This window comes from Dendropsophus ebraccatus, chromosome 3, assembly GCF_027789765.1.
Source record: "Dendropsophus ebraccatus isolate aDenEbr1 chromosome 3, aDenEbr1.pat, whole genome shotgun sequence".
NCBI lineage: Eukaryota > Metazoa > Chordata > Amphibia > Anura > Hylidae > Dendropsophus > Dendropsophus ebraccatus.
Genome location: NC_091456.1, coordinates 25430767 through 25456740, shown reverse-complemented (window position 1 = coordinate 25456740; position 25974 = coordinate 25430767). Strand labels below are relative to the sequence as shown.

At 44.5% G+C, this 25974-nt stretch overlaps 3 protein-coding genes across 7 annotated transcripts in view; 2 read left to right on the top strand and 1 right to left on the bottom strand.

Annotated features, from left to right (window-relative positions):
• HNF1A (HNF1 homeobox A) overlaps positions 1–11396 on the top strand; it is a 21867-nt gene extending 10471 nt beyond the window's left edge. The window contains exons 2-10 of one of the 4 annotated variants that reach the window (XR_011362098.1): positions 1175–1374; positions 3236–3422; positions 4952–5160; positions 5239–5550; positions 6959–7147; positions 7229–7350; positions 7558–7690; positions 8800–10781; positions 10907–11396. Coding sequence is in view for 3 of the 4 variants with exons in the window: in XM_069961245.1 (XP_069817346.1) it covers positions 1175–1374; positions 3236–3422; positions 4952–5160; positions 5239–5550; positions 6959–7147; positions 7229–7350; positions 7558–7690; positions 8800–8927 (1480 nt within the window). In the remaining variant the exon portion in view is untranslated. Of the gene's footprint in view, positions 1–1174; positions 1375–3235; positions 3423–4951; positions 5161–5238; positions 5551–6958; positions 7148–7228; positions 7351–7557; positions 7691–8799 lie in introns of all 4 variants that reach the window. The other 3 variants (XM_069961246.1, XM_069961247.1, XM_069961245.1) reach the window with 3 other exon arrangements.
• On the bottom strand, positions 8405–22209 carry C3H12orf43 (chromosome 3 C12orf43 homolog). Its single transcript, XM_069961248.1, has 6 exons — positions 22075–22209; positions 16001–16064; positions 15828–15926; positions 15264–15337; positions 11799–11889; positions 8405–9954 (listed from the first exon to the last, which is right to left on the bottom strand). Exons 1-6 carry the CDS (start codon positions 22175–22177, stop codon positions 9363–9365), a joined length of 1023 nt encoding a protein of 340 aa, XP_069817349.1. The 5' UTR covers positions 22178–22209; the 3' UTR covers positions 8405–9362.
• RNF185 (ring finger protein 185) overlaps positions 22205–25974 on the top strand; it is a 16811-nt gene continuing 13041 nt past the window's right edge. The window contains exon 1 of one of the 2 annotated variants that reach the window (XM_069961249.1): positions 22205–22310. The gene's annotated coding sequence lies outside the window, so the exon portion shown is untranslated. The remainder of the gene's footprint in view (positions 22311–25974) is intronic. The other variant, XM_069961251.1, reaches the window with a different exon arrangement.

The window sequence follows — 25974 nt, the reverse complement described above, 5'->3', positions numbered from 1 at the left end:
AACGTATTTTTTACGTCAAGAACGGCCATTTTTGTCCTTAGAGAAACTGCATTTATGTCGGTGCCATATAAAAACAATTGACACGTCAATTATTTCCAGATATTGATCTCAATGCAATTTTCAAAACAAAAAATGCCCGTTTTTTGACACGTACTACAACGGACGTTGTTTTAAAGTGCCAAACAAGGGACGTTGTCTATAACCTGTGTGAACATAGCCTTGGGCTGTATTGCTCATATCTAATTAAAACTACTGGAAAGCAGACAGTTAAAAATTACATTTAGTCAAGTTTTTATGCTGCGTTTACACGTAACGATTATCGTGCGAATTTGCGCGATAACGATCAAATTCGAACGATAATCGTACGTGTAAACGTAGCGAAGGATCAAACGACAAACGAGAAATCATTCATTTTGATCTTTGAACATGTTCTCAAATCGTCGTTGATTGTTCACAAAAAAACTCGCAGGTCGTTCCGAGTGAACAGTTGTTCGCCGATTTAACCAATGTGTAAGATAGGCTTAAACGATCGCAAAACGAATTTTCCGTACGATGTATCGTACCATCTAAATGCTGATTGTTATGAAAAAAAAACGTTAATCATACGATCGGGCCAATTATCGTTTCGTGTAAACGCAGCATTAGTCATAAAACAGCAAATAAATACTTGGGTGGCCACATACATATGTTAGCCTACTAGAAAAACCCATGACAACCTCTATTAGGACCAGTTCACACAAAGTTAAAGAGGCGCAATTCCGTAACGAAACTCTCCACCATGGAATCACGCCAGCCTCGCGCGCCTCTCCAAAGAATTGACAAGTCAATATTTTGAGCGGAGAGGCGCGAGCCCTCCCATAGACAGCCTGTATCACACAGAGGCTGGTGGGATTCCGTGGAGGAGAGTTCTGTCTCTTTTACTCTGTGTGAACTGGCCCTAGGGTAGTATGTGAAATTAAATATTTTTAAAGGACAAGCTAGAAAACAATGCATTACTCACCTTACTGACAACCAGTCACTGCTATTGTGACTGGCAACAGCACTGATCCAGCTCAGCCAGTGATTCGCTATAGACATGCTGTGTGCTGAGATGCGCAGGTATCCAGTGAGTGGTAAAATGGCAGCAGATTGGTGATCTTATTATAAGGTAAACAGTGTTACTTTTATTTTGTAGGGAAGATCCATGGCATGTGGCCAAACTGGTCAAATCCTACTTACAGCAGCACAATATTCCTCAGAGGGAAGTGGTGGACACTACAGGACTCAACCAGTCCCATTTATCCCAACACCTTAACAAAGGGACACCCATGAAAACTCAAAAGCGGGCGGCACTGTATACATGGTATGTCGGCAAACAGCGAGAAATTGCAAGACGTGAGTATTACTAAATCTGGTTTGTGAGAAAGATATATAGTCGGGCTGGATGACGCGGCAGTGCTCCTAAGGGTGCTCAGAGCAGAGTTTACCCTGACAAACAGTGCGGGAGCGGTGCAGAGGAGGAAGGTAACACATATACCTTCCTCCTCAGCGTTCCCGGAACTACAGGGGGCTATCAGCAGGTTAGATTCGTCTAACCTACTGATAGTTCCCCTTCAAAAGGGTAGCCACATTGCCTGGACTTTCAGCACAGCATTTAGAAATATCTTTAACAGCAGCCTCATGGACATAGGAAATAACAGACTGGAGCTGAGCTATTTAGTTCTATAGGAGAGTGGTCATTATGCAGTGAGGAGGAGCTCTGACCATCACCTATTGTGAATGGCCTAATCCAGTCTTAGGGCCCTATTCCACCGGACGATTATCGTTCAGATTATCGTTAAATCGTTCAAATCTAAACGATAATCGTTTGATCGCTTTATAAGGGCCCTATTAACGATTAACAATCTCAAACGACCGCTATTGCGAAAGACCTGAAAACGTTCACTCATTTCCATGGAACGATAATCGTTACTTATGATCACAATTGCAATCGTTTTTTCTTTGCTATTTCTTCGCTATTGCGTTCGTATCTATTGCGAACGACCGAACGACGTCTTATTCAATGCGAACGCTTTGCGGACGTTTTGCGAACGAGCAATAATAAAAATAGGTCCAGGTCTTATAAAGCGATCAACGATTTCTCGTTCGGTCGTTAATCGTTAACTGCATTTCAACCGAACGATTATCATTTAGATTTCAACGTTTTAACGATAATCTGAACGATAATCATCCGGTGGAATAGGGCCCGAAGAACTGGACCTATTTTTATCGTTGCTCGTTCGCAAATCGTTCGCATTGAATAATGGTACTTTTACACGGAGCGATAATTCGCCCGATCGCACGATTAACGATTTTGAATGAACAATGTTTTTTTTATAACGATCAGCGTTTAGACTGAACGATATATGGTACGGAAAAACCGTTATGCAATCGTTTTCCGATCGCTTAAGCCTATCTCACACATAGGTGAAATCGTTGAAAGAATGTTTACACGGAACGATCTGCGAATTTTTTGCGAACGACCAACGATAATTTGAGAACATGTTGAAAGATCAAAATGAACGATTTCTCGCTTTTCGTTTGATCGTTCGCTGCGTTTACACGTACGATTATCGTTCAAATTCGATCGTTATCGTGCAAAAACGAACAATCAATCGTTCCATGTTAAAGTACCATTAGACGTCGTTCGCAGTAGATACGAATGCAATAGCGTAGAAATAGCGAAGAAAAAATGATCACAAATACGATCAAAAGTAACGATTATCGTTCCATGGAAATGAGTGAACGTTTTCAGGTCTTCCACAATAGCGGTCGATTGAGAACGTTAATTGTTAACGATTATGCGAACGATAATCGTCCGGTGAAATAGGGCCCTTACACTGGTATCACCTTAGATTGTAATCCTGTTTGTGATGACAGTGAGGAGACTGCTGGAAAATTCTCTCTACAGAACAGAAAGGAGGGGGATTTACTGTAGCAATTGTATGCATGATGTATTTCGGCAATTTTGCTGACGTATGCCCTGCTTACTTGAAGGGGTGGAGCAGCAAGGTGGGGAGCATGCGTGGCTTCATTACAAAAATCTGATTTATATTGCTAGTAGGCATAAAAAATTTTGAAAATCTACACTAGCTTCATAATGAAAACTTATTTAAATCAGATAGTAAAAAGGTAAATGAAAGAAAAAAAGAAAAAAAAAAATTGTTAAAAAAAAAGCACATCATTATTTTTTATGACACATTCCCTTTAATGCCAGAGTTCACACATGCAGGCCAAGCCATGATGTCAGATGATATGTCTTGCGAAGAAGTACCAAATAAGAAAGTTAGAAGGAACAGATTCAAGTGGGGTCCGGCTTCACAGCACATCTTGTTTCAAGCCTATGAACGACAGAAAAATCCAAGCAAAGAGGAACGAGAGGCACTTGTGGAGGAATGCAACAGGTAAAAAAAAACAGCTGGAAAAGCAGCAGGAGAAAAACAGCTAAAAAAACAAACAAACTGGAATTTACAATATTAATGAAGTGGTGCCTTGTGCCACTCCGCTCCAGGTGTCTGGTAAGGCAGATCCTGTCCTGGGAAAACAAACACCTGGAGCGGGGCAGCACACAGTTCATGACCTGCAGGCTGATAAGCTGACTGCCGAGCCAATGATGCGCTTTGCTTTGTTAATGCTGCAAATTCGCAGAAGTTTGAGAAGTAAAGGTGGCCATACTCCTTTATTAACTGAGGACTGACCAATCGTCCAGCCATCAGCTATCTCTCCTGTCCCCCGATACACAGGAACGTTCAGCACATCCAAGCGTTCATGTGTTTTCTATTGGGTTAAAGAAGCTGGGAACCTTTTTTTCCTCCCCTGCTGCTGGCTGATATGTACACTTATCATTGACGATCAGTTTCCAGCGACGCAACTTCATTCCAGTGTTACGGCGCTGTTTAGGTCCCGCTGATGCCCACTTGACCTCTTCCTATTAGCTGCCGGAAGTCAGACTCTCATAGAGATGCATTGGAGACCCTGACTTCCAGTCTTCAAAACCAATGGGTAAAGAAGAGGGTTAGAAGAGCCGTGGTTACCACCAGTGGGACCCAAACCGCGCCATACCACCGGAATGAGGCTGTACCGTTGTAAACCAATCATCAATGGTAAGGGTACATATCAGCCTGCAGCAGGGGAGGAAATTTAAAAAAAGGTGCACCGCTTTTTTAAGCCGCAGCCAGAGAGCTTTTGCTTTGATTTATCCCTCCCAAAACAAAGGGATGGGGTGGTGATTTTTCCATCACACCCGATCTGTCTCTACCAACATCATCTGTCGGTGAATGGTCAGGAGAGCCCCTTACACACCTTATACTAATAACCGAACCCTTGTACAGCCACATACAGGGGGACATTTATGAAATGTACACACGAGGCGTACGCCAGAGAGAAGGTGCAGATTTGCCCCTTCTCCCTGGTGCATGCCCCGTTCGCCTGATGGGTGGGCTGGGGGAGCTTGGGGAGGTGTGACAAGGTGGGGAGAAGTCCTCCTCCCACTCCTCACTTATCTTGCAGGCGTAAATCATGATCCAAATCTACACCTGCTGGAAGATTTAGCACGCCAGGCTCAGGTTTGGGCGCCCAGCCGGACGGATTCACTAAGAGGCGTGTGCCTGTCTTCATAAATCCCCCCCCAAGTGTACAGGAACGTTAAGATATGGATCCTACACTAAGAAATATACAGTACTTTGGGAAACCCTGCAATAGTGTGAGCATAATGTGTAATCCATAGACTCTGGCCATCCTACACTAGACAATAAAGCTTAGGGGGGCTTTATCTATGCATTTTTTGCAATACCAAATGACTAAACATAAATAACTTTACATGGTAATAAGGGAGGGGGTTATTTATTAAGTCTGGCATTTGGACCAATGTATAGGTATATGTCCAAACAATATATGTTTTTATCAGTCCATCATCATCTTATGTCCACTCAAGGGCAGAGTGTCTACAACGAGGAGTGTCCCCGTCACAAGCCCAAGGGCTGGGTTCTAACTTGGTGACAGAAGTGCGAGTGTACAACTGGTTTGCAAACCGGCGCAAAGAAGAAGCATTTCGACACAAGCTTGCAATGGACACATACAATGGTCAACAGAGCTCTGTACCCCCTCTGCCGACCCATGATCTACCTACTGTCAAAGCATCAGGTAAGAAGCACATGGTGTGCTAGAATATTCTGACGGCTTATTACAGCTCAAGCTACTATAGTGTTTATCTTGAAACAGGTCTTCGTTATTCCCAAGACTCTGGCAATGATAGAGGATCCTCAATGGTGACCAGCCAAAGTAGCCTCTCTCCATCCGGTATAGAGCACAGCCACAGTCTCATGAGCAGTGACAAGTTACTGTCAACAGCAGGGGGCTCCCTCCCACCTGTCAGCACTTTGACGGCGCTCCATAGCCTGGACCATGGACAGCACACTCTAAGCCAAGCGCAGAACCTCATAATGGCTTCACTCCCCAGTGTCATGACCATTGGCACAGATGCAACACTTGGACCAGCATTTAGTAATTCCGGCCCCTCAACTTTAGTCATAGGTAAGTTTAAACAAACATCCTATGTGGTCCATATAAGAAGGCTGTTGTGTCTATACAAATCAATTGAAAATATTCTGTACTCTACATACAGATCGGCCGGTGGCGCGTTAAAAAAACAAAAAACGTTACCCTGGTTCCCGTGCATAGCGCCTGTTTTATTCCAAAGCTTTGGCCAGGCATGAAGCACTGGGTGCTGGCCCGCCGGCCCCCAGTGTGACAAAACCCCCTCCCCTCTGTGACGCGGCTCCATTAGAATCAATAGCGCTGTGTTACAGAGACGAAGGGAGATCATCGCACTGGGGGCCAGTGGGCCAACCCCAGTGCCTCATGCCCGGCTAAAGCTTGGGTTTAAACCAGCGCCATGCACAGGAACCAAGCAGCGGTTCTAAAAAAAAAAAGGACAGCGGCACCAGCATACCCACGCTGGCACCAGTCTAAAAAAAAAACACACAAAGCGATTTACCTAATGGTACATTTGCTTTAATTCGTGAACATTTTCGATACTATGGGGAGATTTATCAGACATGGTGTAAAGTGAAACTGGCTCAGTTGCCCCTAGCAACCAATCAGATTCCACTTTTCATTCCTCACAGACTCTTTAGAAAATGAAAGGTGGAATCTGATTGGTTGCTAGGGGCAACTGAGCTAGTTTCACTTTACACCATGTTTGATAAATCTCCCCCTATAGTTTTATTTTTAGCCTTATGATGATCAGTACTCCTTTGTCCAATGTCCTTTGCCAGTAATAGAAATTTCCATTGTAAATATCAGATATCGTAATTTTTTTTATCTACATTTCATTTATGGAAGAGGCTTGAGAGAAAAGAAAAGTAAAGACTAGGAACATAAGGCCCCCATTAACACGCACTTGAAACTTCAGGAAATCCGGGTAAATTTCTGTACCCTTAGGGTGCTATTGGGCACGGATACCCTTTAGGATTTTTTCTGAAGGATGTCCACGCCTAAAAACATAGGACATGTCCTATATTTGTCTGGAATGGCCTACAGAACCCTATGGGAGCATCCACAATTCTGGACAAAGTTTGGAAGCATAGCATGGCAGCCCGAGCGGCTGGTGGTAGCACCCCGTAAAAAGCGGATCGGTGCCGACGCTTTACAGTTAAATGCGGCGCTGTGATTGACCAGGTACCATTACCTCCCTACCCTGCCAATTACTCTTGAGGCCACCACCTCCCAACCAATTCAATTACTCTTTGCGGTGCTGAGGACACCGCTGCAGCAGGTGACGTTTCTTTTTCATACTCTTCCATTTTTACAACCAGAAAACACTGATGGTTTCCTGAAGCCTCCTGAAAGGCTTCCTGATCAGTGTTTCCTGATGGTAAAAACGGCCACGGACGTGTGAAGGAGCCCTAAAGCTTTATTCTATGCTAATTTTATGTTTCAGGTCTTACATCCCAATCTCAGAGTGTTCCTGTGATAAACAGTGTGGGCAGCAGTCTGACCACCTTGCAGCCCGTCCAGTTCTCTCAGCAAATCCATCCTTCTCATCAGCAGCCATTAGTACAACAGGTCCAAGGTCATATGACGCAGAACCCATTCATGGCCACAATGGCTCAGCTCCAGTCTCCGCATGGTAAGAAAGGATAGTGTGGTTTAAGTAAAACTGGGATACAGATATATTTGCAGGGTCTCAATAATGATTTTATTTCTTCAGCTCTGTATAGCCATAAGCCTGATGTCACACAGTACGCATCTGCTAGTTTCTTCCCACAAACAATGGTCATCACTGACACGTCTAACCTGGGAACATTAACAAGCCTGACGCCCAGCAAACAGGTAACTATCCCCATACTACTCCTGTCCTCAGATCTAATGTGCAGGTTTTGTTCAATATATAGCTACATATTTGGGAATGTATAAAGATCAATTGCCTAATATATTTTTATGCTGTATCACTTCCTTTTTAAGTGATGTGAAAATAAGAAAACAGGGCATTCATGACTATTATTTTATTCTAAATCTACATAAACCTTCTTTCTCTAGATCCATTCCCTGCACTCTAATGCACAGGGAGATTCGCAGAGTTCCCAGCTTCAGAGTCAGGACTCCAATATCCTGCATCTCGCTCCCAGCCATCGTCTATCTCCAAGCCCAACCAGTAAGGAGCAATCCATGAGTAAGAAAAAGTATACCTATAAAAAGCCACTCCTAAATGGCACAGGACCAAATTGTATAAAATGGGCACTCTGGTGTGTAATACACAGTATACACTGCTCAGTACTGCTATAAAATGTCCTCTATGCAGCTTCCTTGAAGTATAAGTTATTAAGATATAAGGGAGCAGGACTGTGGTGTGTGTGTGTGTGTGTAGCGATCATAGTAGCTAGCATACACTCACTAGCTCAGGTTCATCTTAAAAATTATTTTAATATTTTAGATCTAAATTTTTAGAACTTTTTTTTTTACATGGAAGCTTTGTGGCACCATTTAGGATTAGGCCTGTTGGGCTTTTAACACAGTGACACTGCTCCCCAGGAGCTGGGAGAAAAGCTGGATCCAGTCCGAGGAAACTTCTCCCAGTTTCCCAAGACTGGATGCAGCTTTTCCCAAGCACCCGGGGAGGAGCTGCACTGAGTTGAAAGGCAGCCGGCTGATGAGCCGATTGCAGATATAATGAAGCGCTTTGCTTTATTATTACTGTTAATGTGCTCATCTCTATTCAAGATAAAAGAAAAAAAGTCGAGTTACGTGAACTTACAGTAATTTCAGGTGCGTCCAAACCCAAACGCTCAGCATTTGACTCTGTGTGCTGGAAAAGATGGATGCAACCCTAGGGAGTCAAATGCCAAGCGTCCCGGATCAATTGAACCTGAGCCTCCTGTAAAGTTCGCTCATCTCTAGTCCTGTTGCTTGCACAATGTACGATTGCTGTGATGTGGTGTGCTGCATTTTTTTTTTTTAACATGGACTGACAACAAAATAAAAAAGGCATCACCAAGGATTTTTTAGTTTTATCACAAAAATATTTAAAAAATATAAAGAATAATTCACTTACCAGGTTAACAGATTTAACAATGCAAATAGACAGGCACGTACTGTTGTTTCTACAGCAATGCTACACTGAAACTCGCCAACAACTCTATTTTTACTCTTATAATAAAAAAACATTGTTTACAAGATTTTACTGTTCCTGAAAAAAAAAAAAAATCATAAAACAGTCAAAAACTATTAAATCAACAGCGCGCACTCTAATCTTTCTTTTTTTTTTTCCTGTTTCTGGTATAGTGTCTACAGCAAGCTTGGTACACTACCAGAATTCCAGCACCCCAGAGAGCCACAGCCACCTCTTATCCCCTTCACATAACACCATAGACAATTATATGTCCACACAGATGACATCTTCCTCACAGTGAACGATCCGCAAGCATAGCTCTACCTGCCAGTACGTTCCTTGGACTTCCGATAAGTAAAGGATGTACGAGAGCTGAAAAACAATTGTCGGACATGGGTTGTTGCGCGAGCACAGTCCCTGAAGATCATCATCATCTTCCTATGGGGATATGGATAAAACCATGCTGTACAAAACGGCTGCAATGTACATATTCTAGCACATATTCCTGGACTAGACGCTTCAGTAACAGCTGAAACCACTGAAGACTTCACCACTTTTGATGAACTTGTATCTATATAAAATTAGATTTGTGTTGCTCAAACACACAGTATTTGCCTGGATAAGTAATTGACAATCCACCTGAATCGGTAATGCGGCAGTCATGTTCAGTACAATTCTATACAACCATTTTTTCTTCTTTTTAGTTTTACTTTTTCCTGATCTCATGTAGTCCCACTTAATCATTTTTCCTCTTAGACCCATCTTTTATGGTTTCCGGCCTATGATGAGATTCTGATCCACCATTCTGGTCTTTTTTAGACTTTTTTTTAGGTTTTAGATGAATTGTCTTGCCATCAGTTTTTGTCTCGTCATTTGATCCACTTACTTTTTTTTTCTTCTTTTTCCTCTTCCTCAACTCATTTATTTTACCTTCTAGCTCCATGTTCTGGTCATCCGGTCCAGTCTCCTCACTCGGTCCTCTTTCTTTCTTCTTCTTTTTCAACAACCCATTCGTTTTACTTTCTTGCTCCATGTTCTGATCATCCGGTCCAGTCTCCTCACTCAGTCTTCTTTGTTTCTTCTTCTTCTTCTTTAACAACCCATTCGTTTTACCTCCTTGCTCTATGTTCTGGTCATCAGATTCAGTCCCATCACTTAGTCCTCTTTCTTTCTTTGCCTTCTTTTTCTTCTTCTTTTTAGGTTGGCTATTACTGTTTGTATCCAAAGTCTCCACAGCGGATGTCTGCAATGCACTGTGTCTAAGAATATCTACACCAGACACAGCCGCTTCACGAAACCGTCTCTGTTTCTCCTCTTCACTATCCTCACTGCCGGGCAAAGATGAAGAAATATTAGTGAGCACTTGTAATTATTTACTAAACAACCAGACAGCTAAGAAGAACAATTTCATAGAACCTGGATATTAAAGCCATAGGATAAACTTTGACTACAGCATAATATTCCATCAGGGAACCAACACACTGGACCGCCAACCTTCCTGCACCATCTGACAAGGAATAAAGACTCTTGTAGCAAGGGAAGATCATGGGGGGGGGGGGGGGAACACACAAAAAAATTGGGGTAAAATTTACTGATTACCTATTCTCAGGATAGGCCATCAATATCAGATCAGTGGGAAACACCAAGCACCCCCACCAATCAGCTCTTAGTCACAGCCATGATAGCGACATACAGAATGGAGGAGGGATGGGAGAAAAAAAAAAAAAGAGTAGGAATCAGATGGCTCTGTACATTGTGTAGTGGCCATTCTGGACTGCTGCAATCCAGTTCTCACTTACTTCAATGGGAACTGAGCTGCAGTAACCCAACTTTACCACTATGCAATGTACAGAGCTGCATGTTTCCTGTTCTGTTTAGCTGTGGATGCTGGTAATGCAGCCCTGCAAACATATGATTGGTCGGTATTCTAGGTGTTGGATCCCCATTCATCTGATATTGATGGACGATCTTTTAAGTGATACTGTCACCCCCTTACTCTATATGCTGCACATTTGATATATACCTTTTCTGCTCTAAGGGTACAAACACACACAGCATATACGCTGCGTATTTACTGCTGCGATACGCAGCAAATACGCAGCAGATTAGATCTAAATAACTGAACACAGCATAATATCTGCTGCGTATCTGCTGTGTGTGTTTGTACCCTAATGGTGCGTTCACACCTACAGGATCTGCAGCTGATTTTCTGCAGCAGATTTCATTTAAATAACTGAACACAGCATCAAATCTGCTGCAGATCTGCTGCAGATCCTGTAGGTGTGAACGCACCCTAAAACAGCTTTATTTCATCAGTGGACAGTGTCAACTAGGTGGAGCTTCATGACAGTTGGGCCCTCTCCCCAGCCAGGAGATAGGGCCAAACTGCTGAGAAGCCCCGCCCAGTTGACACTGTTAAACGATTAAATGAAGCAAGAGTAAAGGGGGTTACAGTATCACTTTAAGTCTGTAAAAATGCACACTCTTATACGGATGCTGGCTGAAGGCATATATAAATGTTTTGTATGTGACTGACATACAGCATATACTGCAATTCTAAACTTTTAACAGGAATAGTCATTTCATGAGCTGTCCTACAATCCCTTCCGAAAAGAGCTCAGTCCATACCTTCTATACAGACACTGGTGGGTAAATATCCCAAGCATAAATCACTGTGGAAAATGGTATGATGTATATACATTACTATTTATATAGTTACCCAATGTATGCTGCACTTTATACAAACCGAACAATAAAGAAAATAATAAAACTTGTTTCAAGCTTTATCACGCTGCTAATAAAAAAAAAAAAAAAAAGTTCCGCTCATGGAAAGTAATAGTGCACCTCTTAGTGAATTTGGCTGGGGAAAGGGGTCGAGGCCTAATTTAAGGCCGGCGTCCAAGTATACTGCTCTTTATAAATCCCCCCTACATGCTAAAACACTTCATACAATTTCCTTTTATACTACTTGTGAAAATGAACATAGGGGGAGATTTATCAAACATGGTGTAAAGGGAGACTGGCTCAGTTGCCCCTAGCAACCAATCAGATTCCACCTTTCATTCCTCACAGACTCTTTGGAAAATGAAAGGTGGAATCTGATTGGTTGCTAGGGGCAACTGAGCCAGTTTCACTTTACACCATGTTTGATAAATCTCCCCTATAGTCTCACCTTGTAGAAGATGCCACCCTGCGTTTTAAAGTTGGGAAAGGTAATAATTTCCCAGCATCCCCAGGAACAGATGTTGTTAAAAGCCGAAAACCTGAAAACATAAAACAAAAATAAAAAGTTCATATGCATGATGAACAACATAAGGAGAGTCCCTCTATAATACATCACATAGAAGGCAGAAAAAGTGAACATACAGACTAATGGCATAACCCCAGTAAGAAAAATTCAAGCAAAAGCAAACTTCAGACTGGTTAGTTAGAATGTCGGAGACGTGAGGTGTGCCGGTAGTGGTACTCACCTGTAGATGATAACCCACTTGATTTGCTGGTGCACTCACCTCCTTCACACTATTTTAGCAAATAATTCAACTTTGGCCTAGCCTCCTGGCTGAACGTAATATAAAAAATAAACTGGGACAACTAAGGATATAACTTTTACAAGTTTTTTTGTCCTGAGCAATAAAGAAGAAATTGCAGAAAAGTACATTCCCTTCTCGGACAGCACCGATCAGCCAACACTGCACCACAGACTTTCTTGTTGCTGAAATGTGATTTTGGAAAAGACATTGTCCTTTTGGCAACTACAAAATATGGTTTCTCTTAGAATTTTTAAAGTGTCACTTTTTTTTCAGAAATCAATAGTCCAGGCAATTCTAAGAAACTTTGTAATTGGGTTTATTAGCCAAATATGCCATTATCTGCATTCAAAAAGCCTTTCCCCAGGTCCCCTCCCCTCCCCTCTCTTATTCACTGCTCATTATCAGGAAATCTCAACTCTTTTACATGAGTCCAGCCCTGTATAACCTATGGAGAGGGGAGGAAGGAGATTAGTTGGCAGCAGAGAGCAGAGAACAAAGGATTACACAGTGGGAGCTGTGTGAAAGCCAGTATTCAGAGGTCAGAGGGGTCAGTGCTGACTTCAGAGGAGATAGCCTGGTGATGTAGCTGTAAATTAACTGTTTGTTGTCCTGTTTTGGTGCCTCATCTCCCTCCACCCCTCCCTTCTCCATAGAAAACCATGAAGAGGGGGGGGGGGAGAGCTTCAAACTGCTTTTTCATAATAAAAAAAAATGCATTTTCCAGCTAATAAAATCAATTACAAAGTTTCTTAAAATCGCCTGTACTATTGATTTCTGCAAAAAAAAAAAATGTAAATGACAGCAACACTTTAGGATACCTCAAATTTTTTTCTTTTTTGGAGGATCCTGGCACAGTCGCAAAATGAGGTGTCCTTTAAAGGGAACCGATCACAACTATAACGGATATAACGCTGTTAGTGGCTCATAATAGAGCAGCTAAAGCATTCTCTTACCATACTTTATGTGCCATCCTCCTAGGGGGTATATAGGAGAAAATGTTGTTTTATTCCAACATACGCTGCAGGAAGGAAGGCCGTAACTAGTTACAGCTCTGCAGGGATGATTGACAGGCAAATACGCTTCTATTATACCTGCAGAGCACGGTGACGGACAGAGAGCCGTGACTGGTTACACGCAAATTACTTTTTCCCACCTCTCTCCCTGCAACACAGTTTTCGCTTATATACCCCCTAGGAAGATAGCACACTTAGTATGGTAAAAGAACGCCTTAGTAGCTCTATTAGGAGATGCTAACAGTGTTACATGACTTATAGTTGTGATGGTTCACTTTAGGGTGTGTTCACACAGACAGGAACTGCAGCAGATTTGATTGCACAGATTTGATACGGTGTTTAGTTATTTAGTAACATTGAGATCTGCACCATCAAATCTGCTGAAGATCCTGTACGTGTGAACACATCCTTAGGTAGCTTCACACGTACCGGATCCGCAGCGGATTTCACGCAGCGAGTTTGCAGCGAAATCCGCTGCAGATCCTGGTAGTGTGAAGGTCTATGGGCTTATATATCCGCAGAGGAATTTTAATTTCACTGAAGATATGTAAGCCGGCCCCTTTAACCCCCCCCTCGGAGCATACATTACCTGCTCAGTGCCGCGGCTGTATGTGAGGCCTCACACACAGCCGCGGCCCAGAGCAGGTGATGTATGCTCTGGGCCGAGGGGCAGCGAGGGGATTAAAGGGGCTGGCTTACATATCCGCAGCAGAATAAAAATAACCCCATAGACCTTCACACTACATGGATCCGCAGCAGATTTCGCTGAAAACTTCGCTTGCAAACTTTTCAGTCATTTTCAGGCTTAAAAGGGTACTCCAAGCGGAAGGGCTTTTTTGCGTATGGCCGGGGAGGAGGTGGATAAGGGCAATGACGTCCCCTTACCTCCCCGGTTCCAGTGCGGTGTCCCGCATCGCGCTGCTCCGGTCCGTGCTGCCTGGCTGCTTCCTGGTCACAGACGCGGGCTTGAGACATGACATTTCAAGTCCGCCTAGCCAGTCAGTGGCAGAGGCGGGATCCCTTCTCTCCGGCCATACGTAAAAAAGCCCCCCAGCCGGGAGTACCCCTTTAAAGGGAACATGTCGTCTCCATTTGTTTCTTTACTGATTGGGGACAGATGTTGACACATGTTCTTTTTTATATTTCTATTTCCTTAAGGTAGAATTTGTAATTGATTTTTTTGTACGTTATAATGGGGCAGCCATATAGTCTGAGAGACAGCTCTGCAGCATTTACAAGATTGCTACTGCACAGTTTCTGTGTTAGGTGTGTTTTCCCGTCTCTGACTTTGAGTTTTTTTTTTTATTGTATGCTCACAAATTAGAATTATCTAAATAACTATAACTTCTGTTAGATGTGATGTAGATGCAACTTACTATGGGATGCATGGACAATTGAACATGAGACATGTATATACCAAAGTTAGTAACTGCAGACAGGGATTTCTACACTCAATAGCAAGGATAGATTTTTTTCCTTATAGGTGTTCTTTAAAAACTGGATACACACTACCCTAATATGGAGGCTTCTGAGTTGATATTACAGCCACATGTCTTGGCCCAACCACCACAGGTCTGATGACCCAAACGGACAGCTGTCACTTCGGGTCATCAGACCGGGACTTACAGCTGTAATAAGGACACACACATACATCCTTAGGCTATGTTCACACTTCGTAAGAGACTGGCCGTTCCGTGACCCGGCCTGGCCGGCCAGATGATCTTTAGGGCTGCTGAGTTCTGAAGCGGGCACATCCGTGGGCGCCCGCATCAGAACTCCCCACTGCACACAATAAAGCGTTCGGCTGGAGCCGTACGCTCCATTGTGTGAACTGACAGGGTTTTCTGCGGCCGCTATTCAGTGAATAGCGTATACACTCCGGCCAGGATTCCCTCAGCCTGCAGCACAATGTATGTAACGCAGAAATCACAGCCGTTGTAACAACGGATGTGATTTCTGCAGAACTTACGTAATGTGAACATAGCCTTATAACGCTAGTAAGGCAACTAAAGGTGACATTTCCGATTAGTGAAAATAGGAATAAGTGATCTGTATCCAAATGCTGACATGACTAGTGGTTTTTCTGTTAGTTACCTTCATCCTCAGAGTCTGGCGCTGCTGTAGACTCCTGATTGACACTGTTACTTCTAGGAATCTCTTTGATGCAGCTGGAGAACATAGGCAAATGGCCGATTACTGTTACAGTCCAGGAATTACACATTTGAGTCACATTATTATGACCACCAGCTAATATCCAGAGCAACCGCTGTATGCAGCACTGACAGCACCGAGACCAGCCATGGGGAACCTTGGCCCTCCAGCCGTTGCAAAACTACAACTCCCATAAGGCAGGGACAGCCAATGGCACACCTCATATCTACCAAGCCCGCTCAGGACATATGACTAAGGGTGCCTTTACACAAAGAGATTTATCTGATTTTTGAAGCCAAAGCCAGGAACAGACTATAAACAGAGATCAGGTCATAAAGGAAAGACTGAGATTTCTCCTCTTCTCAAATCCATTCCTGGCTTTGGCTTCAAAAAATGGTCAGATAAATCTCTCAGTATAAATGCACCCTTACTTCATGAGCCAATGTCGGAAATAGTAAGTGGTCCTAATAACGTGATTTGACCCCCGTATAATGTGCTTTTCCTTACCTGTCTAGAATGGCAGCAAGCTTTTTGGCGACATGAGTGCGGAATTCAGGGGTGGTTTGTAGTTCATTTCCGTCATGCTCATGGCTGTTAGGTCGAACCCTACAAAATATTGAAATATTGAATAACACTTCAGCAAAGAAATAAATGACGGTCAGGTCAGTTACTACACATACCGTAAACTTGGAACAATAGGAGAAGTGGAATGCTGTGTAAACTGTACAGTTTTTTTCACTGAACCTGTAAGAGAAAACAATACAAAAGTTACAAAAGTTTGATGTATTGCCAGACACCATTTCAATTTAAAGTGTCACTGTCATATTTTATTTGATTTATTTTTTTTGCAGAAATCAATAGTCCAGGCGATTTTAAGAAACTTTGTAATTGGATTTATTAGGCAAATATGCCATTATCTGTATTCAAAAAGCCTTTCTCCAGGTCCCCCCTTCCCTGCTCATTATCAGGAAATCTTGACTCTTTTACATCAGTCGAGCCCTGTGTAACCTATGGAAAGGGGAGGGGGGAGAGGGAGAAGGGAGGAGGGAGATTAGTCGCCAGCAAAGAACAGAAAACAAAGGATTACACAGCAGGACCTGTGTGAAAGCAGGTATTCAGAGGTCAAAGAGGTCAGTGCTGACTTCAGAGGAGATAGCCTGGTGATGTAGCTGTAAATGAACTCTTTGTTGTCCTGTTTTGGTGCCTCATCACCCTCCACCCCTCCCCTCTCCATAGAGAACAATGAAGACAGGGGAGAGAGCTTCAAACTGCTTTTTCATGATAAAAATGCATTTTTTGACTAATAAACCAAATTACAAAGTTTCTTAACCCTTAGAGCCTCCTTAGAGCACTTGCATTTTATTACCAAGAAACCCACATGAGCCCTTAATTTTTGCGCCACTAATTGTACTTTGCAATGACCGGCTGAATTTTTTCATAAAGTACACTGCGAAAGTAAAAAAAAAAATTAAATGTGTGGTGAAATTGAAAAAAAAAAAAAAAACACGCTTTTTTTATTTGTTTTTACTCCGTTCGCCCTGGGCTAAAACTTTCTTGTTATATATGTTCCTCAAGTCGTTACGATTACAACGATATGTAACATGTATAACTTTTATTTTATTTGATGGCTTTTAAAAAATTCAAACCATTGTTAAATATATGTTCCTTTATCCTTTGGTCTATGGGGCTGTGTGAGATGTCATTTTTTGTGCCATGGTGTGTACTTTCTATCGGTACCTTGAATGCGCATATCCGACTTTTTGTTCGCTTTTTATTACAATTTTTTTGGGGGATTTGATACAACCAAAATGCGCATTTTTGCACTTTGGGATTTTTTTACGCTTGCGCTGTTTACCGTGCAAGATCAGGAATAAAATAAATTAATATTTTGGGCGATTGAGCACGGGCGATATAAAACATTTATTTTTATTTATAACATGGGAAAAGGGGGGTGATTCAAACTTTTATTAGGGGAGGGTGCTTTTTTTTTTAATTAATAATCACACTTTTTTTTTTTTTTACATTTATACTAGAAGCCCCCCTGGGAGACTTCTAGTATAAGTACACTGATCTCTCATTAAGATCTATGCAATATAGTTATACTGCATAGATCGATGAGAGCCGAGAGATCGTTGAGAGCTGCTGCAGCCGAAAGCAATAGAGTGCCGAGACGGGATCAGCGCCATTACGGCGCAGACCCAGGCCCAGGTCAGAAGCAGGGATTGCGGCGATCCACCCCACTAGACACCAGAGAAGGGCTGCAGTAAGTGTTCAGATGCAGCTGTCAACTTTGACAGCTGCATCTGAATACTTAAAGCGACTCTGTACCTACAATCTGACCCCCCCCCCCCCCCCCCCAAACCACTTGTACCTTCGGATAGCTGCTTTTAATCCAAGATCTGTCCTGGGGTCCATTCGGCAGGTGATGCAGTTATTGCCCTAAAAAAAATACTTTTAACCTTGCAGCCCCGTGCCCAACGGGCGTGGCCTAGATTGTGTATGTATTAGGCTGGCACAACCTCTCTGTCCCTCCTCCCCGCCCTCCTAATCATTAGGAATGCTCCAGGCAGATTGCCTCCTATTCCCCACCTGTGTGAGCACGGCACATGGGCTGGATCATTAAGGCACCTGTGCAATGTTCAGCATGAAGAAAATGTTCCGGTGGCATTCCTAATGATGAGGAGGGTGGGGAGGAGGGACGGAGGGGTGGGGCAAAGTTAGGGCACAGATATTCTAAGCCACGCCCGTTGGGTACGAGGCTGCAAGTTTAAAAGTTGTTTTTAGGACAATAACTGCATCCCCTGGCGAACAGACCCCAGGACAGATCGTGGAGTAAAAACAGCTATCCGAAGGTACAAGTGGTTTGGGGGGTCAGATTGTGGGTACAGAGTCGCTTTAATTAGCGGGCACAGTGATCGGGCGCCAGGATGTACGGGTATGCCCTGGGTCGTCTAGGGGTTAAAATCGCCTGTACTATTGATGTCTGCAAAAAAATAAAAAATTTAAACGACAGTGACACTTTAACAGATTGAAAAAAGTTTTTTTTTCAGACTCCACTGCATTTACTCAAAGCCAGTAAGTAGAACTGGTGTAATTCGCCACGGAATCCCGCCAGTCGTGTCGTACAGGCAGTCCATGGGAGGCTTGCGCGCCTCCTCTCTCCGCTAGGAACAATTGACATGTCAGGCGCACAGAGAAAGAAGGCACGCGAGCCTCCCATAGACTGTCTGTATAACACGGCGGCTGGCAGGATTCAGCCAGTTTTACTCTGTGTGAATTGGTCCTAAAGATAAAGACCAGAGTTAAGCGAAACTGTTACACAAACACCCAAACTGACTTCTGTCTAGAAAAGGAAGCTCCCATTTCCAAGTGATGTTCACTGCGCCCTGATTCCCTGGAGACGCTTTGCATTACTGATCAAGGGAAATGGAGAAGTGTGAAAAACATTAGGAAAGCAGAGTTTTACTAGACAGAAGGAACCCACCTGCAACAATTTGGGTCTTATTAACACGTCCATAGCCATCAGCAGTTGCGCACAGAACATAGGAACAGCGTATTACAATGCCAATCCGTGCTGCAAAAAAGTGTGGACTGGCATTTGCGGCACGGATCACTATCTCATTGTAGTGCTACATTAACCACGTTGTAGTTGGGGGCTGCACTACGGATGTGTGAATGTAGCCTTAGTATTGGTTTAATCAATTCATACTATAGATTAACGCTGAACACTGGGACAGACCATGTGATTTCATGTTATATTTGCGAGTTTGTGTTTTGTTTTTTAGGAGACTTTACTTTCAATGCTGTATTGCCAGACACCAGCCCCAAATTCCCAGTAACAGCACTGAGCACTGTGTCAGACTAAAAAGAATACACCACTTCCTGCAGGACATACAGTAGCTGATAGGTATTGGAGGACTAGAGATTTTTAAATAGAAGTAAATTACAAATCTATATAACTTTCTGACAACAGTTGATTGGAAAGATTTTTTTTTTTGCTAGAGTACCCCTTAAATCCATTGAGAAGAGTGCCAGAGTCCATATACAATAGGGTAGCTTGGTGCAAATACACATCTAGCCCTGTCTGGATTGCTGTGTCTGCCATCATAGGCTACAATGTGTGACTGAAATAAAACAGCAACATGTTCTGTTACTGCATACAGCACAGGCCGGCTATGACACCATACTATCAGTATATAGTGTCTGAGCTGTTCCTGTATATAACACAGGCCGGCTATGACACCATAGTATCAGTATATAGCACCGGCTGGCTATGACCCCATAGTATCAGTATATAGCACCGGCTGGCTATGACACCATAGTACCAGTATATAGCACCGACTGGCTATGACACCATAGTATCAGTATATAGTGGCTGAGCTGTTCCTGTATATAGCACAGGCCGGCTATGACTCCATAGTACCAGTATATAGCACAGGCCGGCTAGGACTCCATAGTACCAGTATATAGCACAGGCCGGCTAGGACTCCATAGTACCAGTATATAGCACAGGCCGGCTAGGACACCATAGGATCAGTATATAGCACAGGCCGGCTATGACTCCATAGTATCAGTATATAGTGGCTGAGCTGTTCCTGTATATAGCACAGGCCGGCTATGACTCCATAGTATCAGTATATAGCACCGGCCGGCTATGACTCCATAGTATCAGTATATAGCACCGGCCGGCTATGACTCCATAGTATCAGTATATAGCACCTGCCAGCGATGACACCATAGTATCAGTATATAGCACAGGCCGGCTATGACCCCATAGTATCAGTATATAGCACAGGCTGGCTATAACACCATAGTATAAGTATATAGCGGCTGAGCTGTTCCTGTATATATCACAGGCCAGCTATGACACAATAGTACCAGTATATAGCACCGGCCGGCTAGGACACCATAGTATCAGTATATAGCGGCTGAGCTGTTCCTGTATATATCACAGGCCAGCTATGACACAATAGTACCAGTATATAGCACCGGCCGGCTAGGACACCATAGTATCAGTATATAGCGGCTGAGCTGTTCCTGTATATATCACAGGGCAGCTATGACACCATAGTACCAGTATATAGCACAGGCCGGCTATGACCCCATAGTATCAGTATATAGCACAGGCCGGCTATGACTCCATAGTATCAGTATATGGCACAGGCCGGCTATAACACCATACTGTCTGTACAGGGGCGGTCTTGGCATTTCTGGGGCCCCAAGCAAAGTTATGTCTGGTTATGTCCCCAGTTATATATACCCCCTGTGCGCTCCCCCACTAGTATATAGGCCCCCTGTGTGCTCCCTCAGGGGTATTTAGCCCCCCTGTGTGCTCCCCCACTTGGATATAGACCTCCTGTGTGCTCCCCCACTTGGATATAGACCCCTGTGTGCTCCTCCAGTGGTATATAAACCCCCTGTGTGGTTCCCCCAGTAGTATATAGACCCCCTGTATGCCCTACCAGTATTATATAGACCCCTTGTGTGCTGCCCCATTAGTATACAGACCTCTGTGTGCTCCCCCAGTTATATATAGACCACCTGTGTGCCTCACAAGTAGTATATAGACCCCCCTGTATATTCCCCCAGTAGTATATAGACCCCCTAGTGTGCCCCACCAGTAGTATATAGACCCCTGTGTGCTCCCCCAGTAGTACATAGCCCCCCTGTGTGCACCCCACTTGGATATAGACCTCCTGTGTGCTCTCCAAGTTGTATATAGACCCCATTCTGCTGCCCCAAGGAGTATATAGACCCCTCTGTGAAGCCCCAGTAGTCTATAGCCCCCCTGTGTGCTCCCCCTGTTATATAGCCCCTCTGTGTGCTCCCCCCATTTATATAGACCCCCGATGTGCGCTCCCCCAGTTAAACAGACCCCTGTGTGCTCCCCCTCCCATATAGTATATAACACAATAAAACAAACACTTATACTCACCTGGGTCCGGGCGTCTTCTCTTCTCTTCACTGTGGCCGCAGGAAGGGATTTCCCTGCGATCACAAGAGTGCGGCACCACAAGGACAAAGCTGCCACTTGTGACCGAAGGGAAAACCCTTCCTGGGGCCACAAGAGTGACTGACAGGAAGGGGGCCAATGTCTCGCGCCCTGTCAGTGCTGCTGCATGTAACTATGAGTGCTCATTATGAGTGCTCATAGTTACAGTTCAGATGGCAGCAGCGAGCGGGGCAGCGGCCCTGTCCAGCGGTCTTGAGCACAAGAGCAGGTCGTGGGGGCCCCCTTGGATGTTGGGGGCCCCAAGCGATCGCTTGGGGTGCTTGGTGCCAAAGACCGCCACTGTGTCTGTATATAGTGGCTGAGCTGTTCCTGTATACAGCACAGGCCGGCTATAACACCATAGTATCAGTATATAGGGGCTGAGCTGTTCCTGTATAAAACACAGGTCGGCTATGACACCATAGTATCAGTATATAGCACAGGCTGGCTATGACACCATAGTATCAGTATATAGGGGCTGAGCTGTTCCTGTATATAGCACAGGCCGGCTATGACTCCATAGTATCAGTATATAGCACAGGCCGGCTAGGACTCCATAGTATCAGTATATAGTGGCTGAGCTGTTTCTGTATGTAGCACAGACCGGCTATGACACCATAGTATCAGTATATAGCACAGGCCGGCTATGACACCATAGTATCAGTATATAGCACAGGCCGGCTATGACACCATAGTATCAGTATATAGCACAGGCCGGCTATGACACCATAGTATCAGTATACAGCGGCTGAGCTCTCTCACCAGGAGGCTCCCAGGCCGCCTCTCGGAGGCGCTCCAGCTCCTCAGCACCGCTACTACTGCTGTCAGAGTCCGCCTCCCGCGAGCTCGGTCTGGGCGCCGCCATCTTGGATCACGTGTCCCCGCCGCAGTGCACCTGTGCAGTTGTAGTTTGTGGCAGCGGTCGGCCAGCCGGCAGTGACGTAGAAGGGGCGGCCTCCAGCTGACGTTTGGTGATGGTGGAGCTCGGCTTAGCGGAGGTGAGAAGCTGGAAACTTCCTTGTGGCACATATGGCTGTAGATAGACTGTCCGGCAGCCGGCCCGGGGCTAGTGTGACCGGCCGCCAGTGCCTGCTGCGCCCTTGTCTGCTCTGCCCTATGGGATATAAGTCGCCGAGAGAGAGAGGGAGGGCTAATCTGCTTACCGAGAGGACTGAGCCGGATCCTGGAGCTCTGCCAGTCTATTGTCAGCCTGTGCCTTATCCCCTGTAGAACTACAATGCCCAGCAGTCTATTGTCAGCCTGTGCCTTATCCCCTGTAGTACTACAATGCCCAGCAGTCTATTGTCAGCCTGTGCCTTATCCCCTGTAGAACTACAATGCCCAGCAGTCTATTGTCAGCCTGTGCCTTATCCCCTGTAGTACTACAATGCTCAGCATGCCCAGCAGTCTATTGTCAGCCTGTGCCTTATCCCCTGTAGTACTACAATGCCCAGCAGTCTGTCAGCCTGTCCCTTATCCCCTGTAGTACTACAATGCCCAGCAGTCTATTGTCAGCCTGTGCCTTATCCCCTGTAGTACTACAATGCCCAGCAGTCTATTGTCAGCCTGTGCCTTATCCCCTGTAGTACTACAATGCTCAGCATGCCCAGCAGTCTATTGTCAGCCTGTGCCTTATCCCCTGTAGTACTACAATGCTCAGCAGTCTATTGTCAGCCTGTGCCTTATCTCCTGTAGTACTACAATGCCCAGCAGTCTGTCAGCCTGTCCCTTATCCCCTGTAGTACTACAATGCCCAGCAGTCTATTGTCAGATGGTCCCTTATCCCCTGTAGAACTACAATACCTAGCAGTCTATTGTCAGATGGTCTCTTATCCCCTGTAGAACTACAATGCCCAGCAGTCTATTGTCAGATGGTCCCTTATCCCCTGTAGTACTACAATGCCCAGCAGTCTATTGTCAGATGGTCTCTTATCCCCTGTAGAACTACAATACCTAGCAGTCTATTGTCAGATGGTCCCTTATCCCCTGTAGAACTACAATGCTCAGCATGCCCTGTAGTCTATTATGAGCCTGTCCCTTATTCCCTGTAGAACTACTACTCCCAGCATACTCTTCAGTCTATTGTGAGCCTGTTCCTTATCCCCTGTAGGACTACACATCTCAGCATACTTCAGTATATTGTGAGCCTGTTCCTTATCCCTGTAGAACTACAAATCCCAGCATACTCTGCTGTCTGTTGTGAGCCTGTTCCTTATCCCCTGTAGGACTACAAATCTCAGCATGCTTCAGCATATTTGGAGCCTGTCCCTTATCCCCTGTAGGACTACAATCCTCAGCATGCTCGGCAGTCTCCAGAGGAGCCGCAGGCAGCATGACGTCTGGCAGCATGACGTCTGGCATCACACGCGTCACTTTGATCCCTTTTCCTCCCATAGAAAGTAAATGAGATAGATGCAGTTCCTATTGATGTTAGTGGAGGTTGACTGATGCATCAATGTCATGGCAGACAAGTTCCCGTTCTGCTGACTACCGGGTGGGCTCCTGACTTGTATGACCCAGTGGGAGCCACTAAAAGTTTGTGTTTGGGTAAAAACCGCTGCCACCACCTGGACACTGACTGTGATTTAAAGGGAATCTGTCCCCACTTAAATGCAGTGCAGTCTTCATGGAGCATAAGAGAGCAGGAGGAGCTAAGAAGATTGATATATGTATTTCTGTGGGAAAAATTCCACGATGACTTCTAATCCTCTACTCTTTTTGGCTTCAAGGGATTGTCCGGCATTAGCAAATATTTCCTATATAGCTGCAGTCATACAAAAAATAATAAACCAACTATACTTACCTGTCCGCACTGCCCCGATCTCTCTGGTGTCCCTCGCTGACTGCAGATGCTTCACTTCTGATGGACTCGGCAGTGACAGCCTGCTCAGCCAATCACAGGCTGCAGTGCAGTCCCTTCTCAGTCACTGATTGGCTGAGTGAGCTGTCACTTCCCAGACAAGTCCATCTCAGAAAAGAACCATCTGCAGTGCTGACAGGTAAGTATAGGAGGTTTATTATTTGCTAACGCCAGACAATCCCTTTAAGTTGTCAAGTGGGTGATGCTATTTAGTGATTGACAGCACTCCGTGTATATCATAAGCTGTCCAGAGCAGGGGAGGTTTTCTATGGGGATTTGCTACTGCTCTGGACAGTTCCTGACATGGACAGAGGAGGCAACAGAGAGAACTGTGTCAGACTGGAAAGAATACACCACTTCCTGCAGGACATACAGCAGCTGATAGGTACTGGAAGGCTGGAGATTTTTAAATAGTCATTAACATATGTCATTTAAAATTTCTGGTACCAGTTGATTTTAATTATTTTTTGCTGGAGTACCCCTTTAATATTTGGCAGCTGAATAATGATTGGTTGCTATGGGCAACAAAGTACATTCTTACCGTACGTCAACTGGATAAATCTCCCCTATAATTTAATTTGTGTAGCCCTTTCCAGGAGTCAGCAGTAGTGTGAATAATGTTAAAGGGGTATTCCACTCAAACATAACTTTTGATATGTTGCTGCCCATAGTGAGACTAACAATTCCTTCCATACTTGTTGTTATGTATTCAGTCTCCTTCCCCCAGTTCTGAGCTGCTGCTTTCTGCTGAAGCCGCCCTCCCTTCTGAGACAGATGATGTAAACAAGTCCCTGGCAGGCTTTATCTGCAACATTGTAGCTTCTTTGCATAATAGGAACATAATACTTTTATTTCGCTTTCCCACAGCACAGTTATTCTGGAGCTACGACACCATTCGAATCCTCCTGACGCCACCTCTCTCCTGTGTTTTTAAAAGGGTTGTCCAGCGAAAATCTTTTCAATCAACTGGTGTCAGAAAGTTATATAGATTTGTAATTTACGTCTATTAAAAAATCTCAAGCCTTCCCGTACTTATTAGCTGCTGTATGTCCTGCAGGAAGTGTGTTATTTTCAGTCAGACACAGTGCTTTCTGCTGACATCTCTGGCCGGGACAGGAACTCTGTCTTGGTTTTATATGAATCCCCATAAAAAAAAACTCTCCTGCTCTGGACAGTTCCTGTCTCGGCCAGATATATCAGCAGAGAGCACTGTGTCAGACTGGAAATAAAACAACATTTCCTGCAGGACATACAGCAGCTGATAAGTATGGGAAGACTTGAGATTTTTAAATAGAAGTAAATTACAAATCTATATAACTTACTGACACCAGTTGATTTGAAAATAAATTTTCGCTGGACAACGCCTTTAAAGAGGATGTACCACCAGGTACGTCCTCTTTAACCTGACACAGGGATAGAACGGCGTCGTGATGGGGAAAACGGTGCCGCGGTTCGAAAAACGGAGGTAGGCCGGCTCGCACCCAGTTGGAGGTAATTCCCTCCTTTGATTCTAACGGAGCCGCGTCATAGAGGGGAGGGAATTCCCTCCCACTGGGGGTGGGCCGGCCTACCTCCAGTGCTTGAGCACCGGCCGGTAACCGTGGAAAGAATGGCGCTGTACGGGGGAACCTGGGCCGCGGTTCGAAAAACGGACCACGGCACCGGCTTCCCCGTCACGGCGCCGTTCTATCCCTGTGTCAGGTTAAAGAGGATGTACCGGGTGGTACATCCTCTTTAAAGTGACACTGTCACCCCCTATTTGCATTTTGACTGCTCTGCACAGGTGTAAAGGGTAAATGTTA